A 13,405-nucleotide genomic window follows, 5' to 3' on the forward strand; every position below is an offset into this window, starting at 1 on the left:
CCCCTTTTTTTTTTTTTTTACCACTTCTGGGGCGGGGAAAACAAAACGTTAACGAGGGACTCGTGCAAAAAGGACAAATTATGCTTGAGAGAAACATAAAAGTGGGACTTACAGAGATACATGTGATCTATATCCAAGCAGGTATGAAACAACTGGATGAATAAAATAAAATTAGAAAAATATTTACTCAACAAAAAATTCGCAAAGGGAAATGTAAAAAGAACTTCATTAATTTTGGAGCTAATCCACCTATCAATTCTGTGCTTGGTAGATTTTAACCACAAATAGCAAAAGGAAAAGGGACATATTTCTATGTCATCATCGCTGTTATTCTTTGTGTATATAATTATTTTCTCTATGTCATTAATTTTTAAATATTCATTGGAGAAAAAATCTTCATAAAATTCATTCGATTCGGAGAAAATATTTTTCGTCAACTTTAGGGGGTATGTAACTTTATGTATGCATTTGTTTACAAAGTGCGGAAGAAGAAAAAGGAGTAGCCATTCCTTCGTTTCTTTGTTTAAGCTACTAGAGTACAGCTCCACAAGCTTTGTGTTGTTATCTTGGTATAAGGCATTATACAGGATGTACAATGCTAAAGTGCGCATGGGATATATTTTTACACTTAACACAAAACAGCAATCCTTTATTTTCATATGATCAACATTTCGAATCTTATTTTCCTTCCACTCTTGGCTGTCTCTCCTATTATGTGAGTTGTTCTTCGCACTACTGGGCCCACTGTACAGCTTAGCAAAAAGGCACTTTTTTTTTTTTTTTTTTTCGCGTATTGTACAATTGGTGCCATATTCACCACACCTTGTCCCTTTACTATTCATTTTGTTAAGGACAATTCCGATCGATTTTTTTTCCACCTCCCCTCTCTCTTTCATTGCTATGTTTTTCCTCATTTTGTTGAACTCCTTTTTTATGTTCCTCCCAATTTGGTATCCAAAGTAATCAGGGTTATGAGGCCACACAGGAAAAAAAGCTGACGTGTAATCACCCTCCTTGGAAATATTATATTTCACATCAGCTAGCAGACATTCCTCTAAGTAGACTTTCAAATTCACATCAAAACAGTTGTAGTAGTTTATTTTATTTTCCTTCGAGCTAACTCTTATTCCCAGGTAGGTAACATCCTTAACATATTTATCGGTGTCACATTTTTCTTCTTCCTTGAAACACAGCGTTAGGTAGGAATCACCCCTGGGGAGGGTTTCAAATGTGGGAAAAAAAAAAAAAAATGGAAATGCATTTATTTGTCACATTTGGGGGATGAGCCACAGTTATATATGATGTGACCCCCACCAGTGTGTGCTACGCTCCGGTGGAGCCATGGTGAGAAACACCCCTTCTGTTGGGAGGGCTAAATCAAATGCGTGTATTGTTTCCCCCCCCATGGGGTGTGTGTGGGGGAAACAACTCGGGGAGCCTGCCATCCCATCACCATCACCAGCAAATGCATTTGCGCATAGATGTGTGCACCTTAGCGCGCAGACTCGTGTGGGAACACTCAAATGGCATTTCTCTATGAAGCCTTCTCGCTGTCTACTCTGCCCCTCCATATATTGCCCACTCCCTCCCCACTTCCTCTCCACTTTCTCCCCACTTCTCACCTTTGGAAGGAGTCCTCCTCCTGCGAGAATAAATCGAAGGATACGTTCGGCACGCAGTCCAGCGAGTGGAACGTTTTGGTGTCTCTCCTCTCGTCGCAGCCAATCACGTTGTCACCCCCATCTACGTTGTCGCCCCCTTCTACGTTGTCACCCCCATCTACGTTATCAACCCCGTCTTCGTCATCAACTCCGTCTTCGTCATCACCGCCGTCTTCGTCATCACCGCCGTCTTCGTCATCAATTCCGTCTTCGTCATCACCGCCACCCGCGCCGCCCCCCTGGTGGTACCCGCTCTGGTGAAAGGACTCACTCATTTTGCCGTTAATGCCAAAGTTCATTTCGCCTGATTTGTCGAAGCTGTAACCCAGGTCCCCTCCTTCCTCCTGATCGCCCCCAAATGAATAACCGCCACACGCACTCGTCGTGTCATTCGACTCGAATAAAAGATTGTTCAGCATATTCAAATGATGCGTTTTATTTTCTCTCAACCTTCTCTTAACGGTAAAGTTGTTCCCATAATACACCTCCTCCTTTACGTACAAATCGGTCTTTTCCCAAATTTTGTTTAAAATATTTCGTACCCCTGTTTTTTTAAACTTGCTATTTTTTATATACACGTGGGTAGTATTTTCCTTCCGTTCCTTGCCCTTCCTCTTCATGCGATTACTCACCAAATGGTTACTTTGGTTAATCAGGGCCCCCCATTCTGCCATGGTTACATCTTCCATGGTTACATCCGACGAGTTGTCCCTTTTTCTGCATTCGCACCCATGTAAGCCCTTCTTCCTACCCCCCCTTCTAGCTTCTTCCCCCCCATTTGTATTTGAAAAAAATCCGAACAAAAATTTCACCACCGAATCAGTAGACGGCCTAATAATCTTCAAGTCAGCAACAATGTTGTTCACTAATCTGAGAGCCTTACATCTATCATATAGAAAAAATCTTTTTACAAAGCTCCCACCATTTTTGCTAAAGAAAAAATCGATAAAGGAAGGATCCAAATACAAGAAATGATACACAAGGTCAAAGAATATTCCCACATTTAGAACCTTCCTTGTAAATATTTTTTGAAAAAAAATGGCATTACATAGCCATTCGTTTATAGTCACCTTATTAGATAGCCTTTTTAAAAATGCATTGTCATATAGATAGCCGTAAAAGTCCAGAGCCTTTATAACCGTCTTGAAGTTTCCTCGGTTAATTTTCTTTATGATGTCATGCGAAAACAAAATCCTTGATAAGTCAAAGTCAACGCCATGTTCGTTCATGTTGAGCAGATTGTTTCTACTGTATGTGTTCAAAATTATTTTAAAGTAGCCATACTTATTCATATATTTCCGATTTATCTCCAATGTTTTTTTTTCCCTCTCGTATATTAGCTTTACCCTTTTTAGCAGGCTGCTCCTTGTTTGTGACTTACACGGGATTCTCCCTCCTCGTGGGGGGTTTTCCTTGTAAATATCTCCCTTCTGAGGGATCTTCACACAATTTGGGCCCTTTTCCACCAACTCGGCATTATATAAAGAAGACTTTTCCAAAGGGCAATTTTGACTTCCATTTATTAATCTGTGTTCCTTTCTACCCTCCTCAATAGGGTTATCCATTTTGTGATATATTTCCACTCCTTCGCTCTGCACCCTCCCATCATTTTCGTATTCCAATTGGTGTATCCCTTTTTTGAGTGATCCCTTCTCATCGCAGAACACCGATTTGTACTCCTCTAAAATGAGCCTTTCTTCAGACGGGCTAACAAGTTGATACTCCGAGAGCATGTCAGTGTGGCTGTCTATCTGTGGATCTCCCCCTTTTCCTTCTTTTTCATTCATTCCTGTGTGTAACTGCTTCCCTGTTTGGCCCCCCTCACCAACTGTTACACCCTTTCTGTCTAGAAAATTCACTCCGCAGTTCATCAACTCTCCTTTGCTTGCAAAGCTATCCGCACTAATGAGGCTCAAAATCTCGTTGTGAATGCTCTTAATCCTTTTCTTTTTATCGATAATACTATTTTTAACGACACTCCTGCTCTCGTTGAACACATGTTTAACGGCCTTTCTCAAAGTGCCTTCACTTCTACCATTCCTACTACCATTAGCACTACCTATGTTTGACCCCTTCTTCTGTTTGGATTCCCTTTCCTCATTCATTTCCTCCTCACACCTTACAGTCTCGGTACTCGCTTTATCTTCACCAGAATAGTGACTGTGCTTATTGGGCATATTTTCCCTTTGACTATCATAAGGATCCACAGTGGCTGACTCATTTGTTGTATTTTTTCCATTTTGCTTATCTGATTTTACAGAACTGCGTCGTTTTTTCAGTGTGGAGTTGTGGTCCCCATTCCTTCTTTCACTTCCTACCTCTAAATTATTGCAGTAGACGGGACATAACCCATCCTTATCATTCCCATAATGAGCAGTTATTTCTCTATCAAAACTAATTTGAGCATTTTTTTTGTCTTCTCGAATGGCATAGCCACCGTTTAATTCGTTTTCCCCTTTATTGCTCTCCCTTTCCTCTTGCTCATTCAAAGGCGAAGAAGTATCACTTTTCTTGTTAACAGCAGGATCGGCTTCTCTCCGATCTCGTTCTACTTCCTCTTTTGAACTATCCGTTTTGTCCTCCCTTTGAACTAAATTACCCGTAGGAAGTTCTTCCCTTCTGTTAACTTCTTCAGCTGAAAACCTCCTATTATTATCCTCCTCATTGTGGTCACTTTCAATGGGCTCTTTTCCATCCCTTTCCCTTTCAACGTCGCTTTTACTTTTCGAATTACTCTCCGATGGGACATGTGCCATTTCGTGTAATAGCGTCTTCCTTTTCTTGATGAAAGGTTTTGCTATATTCTTTTCCAGGTTTTCATCTGCTGAGCCATTTTCCTCCTTTGCTTCTTTCACTCTCATTTTTTCATCACTCGGGTTTTCCCCTTTGGGGTTTTCCTGAACACGGTTAGAGCTTCTAGCTGGGCTCCTATCGCAACCCAAACTAGTCTTCTCATTATTTTTGTAAAAATCCTTCATTTTGAGAAAAATTTCTTTCTTGTACTGCTCACCCGCTTGTAAGGCCCTGCACTGGACTCGCTTCTTCTTGCTATCGGATTGCTCTCTGTGTGTCCCAAAAATGTGAAGCGAATTCTTTTTCTCAACGCCCAGAGTTTTTTCCACTGAATGCACGTCGTTTGCGTCGCACAAGGGGTCCTTTGAGTTGCGCATCATCGTGCCACGGCAGGTCAGCCTGTTAGCGTGTTAGCGTGTCAACGTGTTAGCGCATGTGCCTAAGAGTTCGTTAGAGTCGCGAATCGAAGCGCTACCGAACCGCTAACCTAACCGCTAACCGAATCGCTGATCGAAGTTGCCTCACATCCTACGCAAAGCGCGGCTGCAGAAACAGGCCAACGAAGACAGCGAAGAGACGAACAATCTAACAAGTTAACAAATTGGCAAGCGAACAGGTATCGCTTAATTAAGCAGATTTACTAAGAAGGATAAAAAAAAAAAAGGTGTTATCGAAAAATGCAAAGAGTTCCTAATTTGCACGCCCAGCGTGGCCAGCTTTGTGACACATGCGTGGCGTGAAATCCCGTTTTTTTTAAAAAAACAAACTATCCAGCTGTTTAGTAAAAATGAACTTCTTTTTCCCCAAAATGTGGTGTCTACACTCCGTGCGAAGTTACTATGCGCGTTTTTACATCCCGCTTAACCGTTGCGTATGATACAGGGGAAGTGCCTTTTCTACACTTTCCTCGTCATTTTCCTCGCCATTTTCCCCGTCATTTTCCTCATTTACTTTTTTTTCCACCGTGCACTGATTCACGCGTTGCGCAACGTAAACGGCGCGGACAAAACGTACACCTGAAAAGTTCACCCAACAACGTATGCATCTTTTTTTTTTTTGTTGAACATCCCAATTAGGCACCTTCGCAGTTCCTCCCAAGAGGGCCCCTTCCGACCAAAAAATGGTGTCTACTCAAACGTGTTTGCAACAATGTATATGCAATACGTAACACATATGCGCAACTCAAAAATAAATAAAAAGTAAAATGAGACATGTATAGCAGGCCACATGCCTCGCGATATAACAAAAAAAAAAAAAAAAATTTCAATGAACTGGCTTCTTTCGCCCTTTTTTTTTTTTTTGCTTACTTCCTCGCTCATATATCCAGCCGAATGACATTCACAAAGTTGTAATACTTGTCAGAGCAGCCAAGAATGCCGATCAAATCATCATTCGAAAAGAACTCCTGATTTAGTAAGGAAAAGGCTTTCCGTGCATACAGAGCTATTTTAAAATGCTCGTCACTACACTCAGAAACGAGCCTATTCACAAAATCGTCATGTATGCTACTTTGGAAATAATAGTTGATTGATATTTTTTTATCGTAAAGGATTAAGTCCTCCGATTTGTTAATATGAACCACATTGTCGTAAGAAAATTTTAATGAATTCTGATTCCTCTCGTAAAACTTCTGTTCGTATTTATTCAAATGCATGAATTCAATATTTTGGATCAAATCGTTGAAATGGATTTCCTTAAAAGTTACGCTCAAATTATCCGTAGCGCTGTTATCACTGTTAAATTTTAGCAAATTATTGTTTTCGATATTGTCTCCTTCACCACAGATGGGAGCTAATCTCCGAAGTATATTTTTCTTAAACATTTTCACATTTTCCTCGTACGGTATAGGGAGAATCAAAAAGACATTCACCACAGCGTTGATAATTCGAGGTAGTCTTTCCCTCAGCTGTGCTATGGCATATTGATCGAAAAATTCCATTTTTATTTCTCTCAAAATCGTGTCAAAGTTGTTCATGCTGCTGTTGGTCGTGCTGACACTTTTGAGGAAAGGAAAGCCCTTTTCTTCATCATCTCCTTCCCCTTCTTCTTTTCCCCCGGCACCGCAACCACCCGACTCCCTCTTTTTCTGCTCATACATACACAGATATATCAATATGTTGGAAAAGGCAAAAATGAAATACTTCAAGTCGTCCGAATTTTGGTAAATATAAAATATATCATTTAACCACTCATCGATGATGGAGCCAAATATATTTTCACTTACCAAAATGGAGAAAAAATCTTGTATGTCCATAAAAACGTACAGAGAGAGGGACTGATAAATGTATCTCTTCTTCTGTAACATCAGCAACGTTGCATACTTATGGTATTCATTTTCGGAACCGTTGAGAACCAAATTCTGGTTTATAGATTTCAACGTTTTTAGTAACATTTTTATGTGTTCCCTCTTTTTGTCCTTCAAAAGGAATATGTTAAAATAAACCGTGTTTAACAACTTGAGCATTTTATTTTCTCTATTCTGGTCTCCATCCCCCCCGTTGATGTTCCCCTGAGAGGAGCCACTACTATGCACGTTGTTGGTGGTGCCTCCACCGTTGGGATGGCTCCACTTATTTGTATCACTTTTCATATTCGTTTCCTTATCCTTATCCTTATTGTTCTTCTTCTTCCTCCTACTTTTTAATTTTTTTTTTTTGTTCAGAAAATAGTTTTTCATCTGCTTGTAGAAAAGAATTTCCCCTTTCCAGCTTTCGCAATTCGTGCCAGTCTCGTACATGCTGTCGTTCATATCGCTTTTCTGAAATGAGATGTCGCTCGAAAGGCTCTTAGGGTTCTTTGAGTAGTAGCTTTGCATCGCATCTTCACTCGTGTGTACATTTTTTTCATTTTCCTCCTCGTCCACCTCGACATATATGCCCCCCCCTTCATCCGCATCTGGGTCATCCTCCGCCTCGTCGTCCGCGCCATCGCCCATGCCATCGCCCATGCCATCGCCCATGCCATCGCCCATGCCATCGCCCATGCCATCGCCCATACCATCGCCCATGCCATCGCCCATACCGTCACCCACACCGTCACCCATACCGTCACCCACACCGTCACCCATACCGTCACCCACTTCGCCGCATGCCTCTCCGTACCCCTCCCCCCCTTCCGCGCAATTCCCTTCCAAAAAGGCATCGTCCAGAAAAACAAACTCACCATTATTGCAATCCCTGCTGGCGCCACTCATTTCGTCAAACTTACTAAATGAATAATTCGAAACGACATCATCCATGTCGCTCAGCTGCGCACCGTCCTCTTCCTGAAGCAGGTCGTATGCCCTTCGCAATTTGCCCCAAAATAGGTAGGTAAAAAATATTTTATTCTTACCTAGCAACATAAATAGGTAAGACAACAAATTATTATACAAATACAATCCACATATGTGCAAAGTACAATTATTGCAAAAATGTTGTTCATTCAAATTTTCTTCTGACAGAAGAATTAGAAGCAAACTAATTTTTCGAAAAATTTCTACTAGAGAAATATTCAAACTATTTGCAGTGAATGGACTTTCCTCTGCTAACGAAAAGAAGAAGTAAAGAACATCCCTCCTTATCACATTGCTGAAAAATTGAAATAGGTACACAGGAATGTTCGCTACCTTTTCCAATTTAGTTACTTCCCTCAGCTAAATACATTAAACCCCTACAAAATCCCCCCCCCAGAGTATAAAAAATAAAACCAAAATATTTTATAATGGAATAAAGAATTCTTTGTAAAAATGTGCAGTATGTAGTATATCTCGTTTAGTATTTCCTCACACACCTGATTCTTCTTCACCGTCCTCACTATATTCTTAAAGTAGGCGATAAATTTTTCTCCCTGTAGTATTTTGATTATAAGGACATCCTGTGTACTACTAGCGTTTTTGTAATATTCCAGAAAAAAGGAAAAGAATTTCAATGCTTTCAAAAAGGAAGAATGCTCTTTGTCGCTACCAGAAATATGCGACGAACTCGTGTCCAACAAGGATTCGTTCAGCAAATTGATAAACAAAAAAATGTTGTTGTTAATCTCGTTTTGGTAAAATAACGATATAAAATTCAAAAACTGGTTTAAATTCCTCACCTCCATTTTTTCTATATAGTACTGAAAATTATGATACAACACATCATTGATAAAAAAGTCTGTGAAGCAGTTCACTTGGTTGTACAAATAACTGCTCCACATTTTTGTCTTATCCCACGTGTAGTCGCAAAGGGGGTTCTGTTCCCCCCTTAGGTAGCTCAAAAAGTATCTCTTCTCGTAATTCTGACTCAGAAGGATGCTCGCGTTATCTTCATAAAACTCATTGTCATGAGAATTGGATTCATTCTTTATGAATAAAATTAATAGTTGGAAAAATAAAAATGTGAAAACTTCCCTAAAATCATTGTAGAAAATTTGCCTGGGAATCCCATACTTGTACATTAAATTAATCAACGTGTCGAATGACTTAAATTTTAAGTGCTTCTCAAAATAGAACAGATTTATGAAGCAGATGTAAAAGAAAAACTGCAAAACGTTTTCGCTGAACCTGGTCATGCTGATGTATTCCTTTAACATCCACATTATTACTCTCTTCAGATTATTCGAGTAGGGGTGAAATATATTCACCAACATGTAGTTAAGAAAAAAGGATTTATCTCTGATCTTAAAGTCGGTCACAATCTGGTCAAACTTTTCGATTTCCTTATCGTCATTACTAATGTGCAGTTTGTACTTCTTCTTGTTTTTGCAGTACTCCTCGATGTAGTCGTCGACCGTTAAGTCTTCGCTTTCGCGACTGGTTCGGTTATCATGCTGGTCGGCGGGGGTGCCCGTAAAAGTAGGGGCCATGGGGGACATAGAAGTCGTGTGGGAAGTGAGACACGTGGGCAATGCGGCAGTCGCGGCAGTTGCGGCAGCCGTGGCAGGCACTCCAGACGCGGCGAACGCGCCAGATGTGGGAGCTCCCGCCCCGCCCAGTAACACCCCCTCGTCTATGGCGCCGCGTAGCACCCTCGTGATAAACACCCATTTGTAGTACACTAAAAACATAAACAGGGAAAAATACTTGTACAAATTTATGTCGTTCATGATGAGGCAGCTGAAGTTTAAGTTGTGATTATTCTGCATGCTGTACAGATCTTTGAAAATGAGTTCCTCCTGCGAATACTTATACAAGGGCAAGTTCTTAATGATAAAAATCAAGCTGTTAAATGTGTCACTGTTTAATAAATAAAACGACGAAAGGTCCACCTTGTGTTGTATGTCATTTTCCCTCATGTGCTTCTTTATAATCTCAGAAATGCAGGACATCACACTGTTTATGTAAATGTTGTGGTTCTTTGTTCTCATGCACATCTCAGCGTTAATTAAAAGGTTGCTCTTTTTGTAACAGCTAATCTCCACGACGTCCTTGGAGAAGTCCATCTCCTTCTTCACAAACATGTCGGGGTAAAGCACATGCATGTACTCGTTCTGGATAACTAAACAGGTTCGCAAGTGCTCCTTCACATTTGCGTCTAAGTAAAATATGATGTCGTAAAAATACTTATCCAACAACTCGCAAAATAGAAAAATGATGTAATTGACATACTTCTTCAATACGTTCTTCGATTTCGTGTCATCGTAATAGTCAGACAGGTACTTTCGGTACAGCGGGATTTTGTGGAAGCAAATGATGTACCTCTCGAACTTTAGATTTTCAAATAGAAGGCTTTCTTCCTTTTGCGGAGATTCGTTCGTGAAGAAATTCTGCCAGGGGCGGGAGCGGGGAGCGGGGGCGATATGGCTAAGCGGCACACGAGGGTACACGCGAAGGTATACACTCAAGGGCACTCTCAAGGGCACACTCAAGCGAACACTCAAGCGAACACTCAAGCGAACACTCAAGCGTACACTCAAGCCCACATCAAGCGCACACAATGGCGCACCCACATCAAGCGTACGCAATGGCGCAACCACCTCCGCGCGCGGTCGCGGGGCGCCCCTCCATGCTTACGTCGACGCACTCCACGTGGGAACTACTGCCAATGTGGACAAAGAGGCAGCCTAAAAACGCCTCGCTCAAAATGTTCTGCTTCACGAACATCTGCAAATGGTCGAAGGAAACTATCATACACAGGTAGTTCAGCGACAACGACAGGCACTTATCAGCGAAATTCAAGTAGTCAGTAAAGTCTACCACATATCTAATGTAGCAGATCAATTTGTCGTAATGCATTCTTTCCTCGTCTGTGTAATTCGTATTGATAATAGCTTTCAAAATGAGAAGGGCAATTTTTTCGAGGAATATTATGTACTTATTTTCGAAATTTTTTAGCAGCAATTTCCATGTCTCATTCATTTCGTCGAAGTAAATGGATCTGTACAAAAACATATTTAAAATTTTTAGGCACCACTTTTTCGACTTCAGCAGGATGATTAAGAATAGCCTATCTACATTGTGATCTTTGTTATGAATAAGTTCGCTTAAATTTTCATATGATGTTTCTTCCGTAATTTTGGCAACAGATATGGGTCCCTTAGCAGACGACTCACTCGTGTTAGTAAAATACAATTTATGTACGTAAGCATCCAAATCCATGTCTAATATGTTCACTATATTTGTGAATAATATTTCAAGTTCGTTCTTGATTAACTCTTCTGGCAAGCTGCTAAAATGACACAGTAAAGTTTTATATAAAAACTTCACGATTTTCTTCACCATAAACACGACGTATATACTCTCCATGTAATTCAACAAAGTACATAACAGTCGATTAAAAATCGGGAAGAATATCTTTATTATGTCCTTAAACCCTGCTAACAAATTTTCACATGGTATTTTTAAAGCGCTATATTCTCCCGTTTCTAGCAAGTCCTTATTGCTACTATTTATGTGTGAGATGAAGTAGTTGTGATATAGCACAGAATATGAATTATTGTTCTGCGTCCTCGGGATGTACTTCTTCACCATTTTGTTCATTAAAAACATGAGGGAGTAGAAGTTTTGAAAGTGTATGACCACTCGGTGGGTGTTGCTTACTCCGTTATTCCCCCCTTCTTTCATATTCTCCATTTGGCTAGCTGCAGCACCGCACTTCATCAAATCGGTTAGGCAACTCAACGTCGAGTTATAGTCACCGTTTATGACATTCGCCAAGTCGTTACTATTATAAATAGAAATAAAATTAAAGGTGTTGAAAATATCGCCTAGTAAATTTCCCCACTTGTAGGGGTAATCTATCAAAAATAGGTTAAAAAATATGTCAATGAAATATAAGCATATGTTAAACTTCTTCATTTCTACTATGCTTTTGTGCCTTTTAAAAGATCTATACATGTTCTTGTTAATGAACTCCATCAAGGTAGAAAACTTTTTGTTTTCATCACAGTTAATTACACACGAATTTTTAATCAGGAGCAAAATTTTTTCTTTCAAATATGCCCATTCCTTTTCGCTGATATGTTTCGAGGCATTCTCACCATTTTCGAGCAACTCAAAATTTTTGGAAATATCTTCACTTAAAAATTTAATGAACAGAAAGTTGTCACCTGCAATATGTGAATAAGTCTTGTCTTCCCATTCCTGGTTGCCGCTACTCCACGTGTCCTTGCGTAATATCTCCCCACTCCCTTTGCTATATATCAAACAGTTGAAGTTTTTTACTTCTTTTTTGTACTTACTCCTCTCGTAATCCTTTATGATGCTCTTTAGATATTTATTTACGTAATGAAAAATGTAATTCTTTAAACATATAATCATCATCAACCTTGTGAAATGGAATTCCTCTCCCTTCACATGGGAATTATTAATAGCTTGAATGATCCTAACAATGTCTAAGTTGCTGTCCTTAAACTTTTTAGAAATGTCATAACTGACATGTTTATCCTTTACCAGCTCGACAAAAATGTCCACATAGCGTTTTATTTCAACCTTGCAGCTGGTTTCCACGTCATGTTGGTAATTTGCACCTCCTTCCACATAGTTGGCTTCGAAAATGTTTAAGTGTTCCGTTTCGTCTATCTGCTCGTGGTAGTTATTTAGGTCCACAAATAACGTGTCGTTTATTTTGATAAAATTTTCCATTATCCTTCCGCGGCGTTTTTAAATGAAAATGAAGTGACAAACTTGCAGTGAACCTTGCAGTGAACTTTCAGTGGTTCTTACCAAGTTCACTTCAGGGTTACTTCCACAAATGAATCGAAGTTTAGTGAATTTTTAATGGCCTTATGCACTGAATCCTTTTTGCAAATTTTTGCAAAAGAATTCATTTGTTATGTATTGTAATATGATCCATTTCAGCGTGGTTTTTTTTTTCTTTATCCCCCACCCCTTGCGTATCTTTGCATTTATCCTGGCACTAACCCAGTATAACTGCACCTTTTTTTTGGTGCACACGTACGGTTGGCTGGTTGTTGTACACGTTAGCTACGAATTTTCTCTTTGTCTGTACAAATGCTTGTGTACCCCATTTGTCTCTCTCCACTATGTGCGATGGCGAGCGCGTAGTTTCTTCATGGAGGTAAAAAATATCTGTAAATTGTTTAATTAGTTACAGTGGCGTTGAAAAAAAAAAAAAAAAAGGGAAAGAAGTTAAATAATGCGCGTAAACTTAACACCCTAAAAAAACTCAAATGTGTAATAAGCAATTCACAATATATCTTCAATTCAGTGTAACCATTTAAGCGAATTAAGCACAGGGTTTTCCTTTTTCCCTCTTTTAATTTCTTTTACTTTTCCATGTTCTACGTTAATAAGCCAAGTTTTTTCAAATGTGCACAAGTGCAATGTTTTAAGACTTGCCTTGCGAAATTTTATTCAGCCAATAAAATCGTTACATATTTAAGATTGGCCGCACAAGGGTTCCGTGCGCAAAGGGGTTTCCTTGGAGTTTATTCACTTTAGCACATTTCACGCAATTTTTGCTCACTCATTTGTTTGCTCCTTTTAGTATTTATTTAGTAATTTATTTATCTATTTTATTTTATTTTTATTT

At 39.6% G+C, this 13,405-nt stretch overlaps 2 protein-coding genes across 2 annotated transcripts; both read right to left on the minus strand.

The window, feature by feature from the left end:
• Positions 1 to 17: 17 nt before the first annotated feature.
• Positions 18 to 4,834, minus strand: PCYB_111770 (hypothetical protein; the record flags this gene model as incomplete). Its single annotated transcript, XM_004223055.1, has 2 exons — positions 18 to 1,212; positions 1,623 to 4,834. The coding sequence occupies 2 exons, from the start codon at positions 4,832 to 4,834 to the stop codon at positions 18 to 20; spliced, it is 4,407 nt and encodes a 1,468-aa protein (XP_004223103.1).
• Positions 4,835 to 5,769: 935 nt separating this feature from the next.
• On the minus strand, positions 5,770 to 12,495 carry PCYB_111780 (hypothetical protein; the record flags this gene model as incomplete). The annotated part of the gene is made up of 5 exons (XM_004223056.1): positions 5,770 to 7,087; positions 7,826 to 8,078; positions 8,104 to 8,171; positions 8,224 to 10,178; positions 10,426 to 12,495. 5 exons carry the CDS (start codon positions 12,493 to 12,495, stop codon positions 5,770 to 5,772), a joined length of 5,664 nt encoding a protein of 1,887 aa, XP_004223104.1.
• Positions 12,496 to 13,405: the final 910 nt, after the last annotated feature.

The sequence above is a fragment of the Plasmodium cynomolgi genome, chromosome 11 (genome assembly GCF_000321355.1).
Source record: "Plasmodium cynomolgi strain B DNA, chromosome 11, whole genome shotgun sequence".
Taxonomy (NCBI): domain Eukaryota; phylum Apicomplexa; class Aconoidasida; order Haemosporida; family Plasmodiidae; genus Plasmodium; species Plasmodium cynomolgi.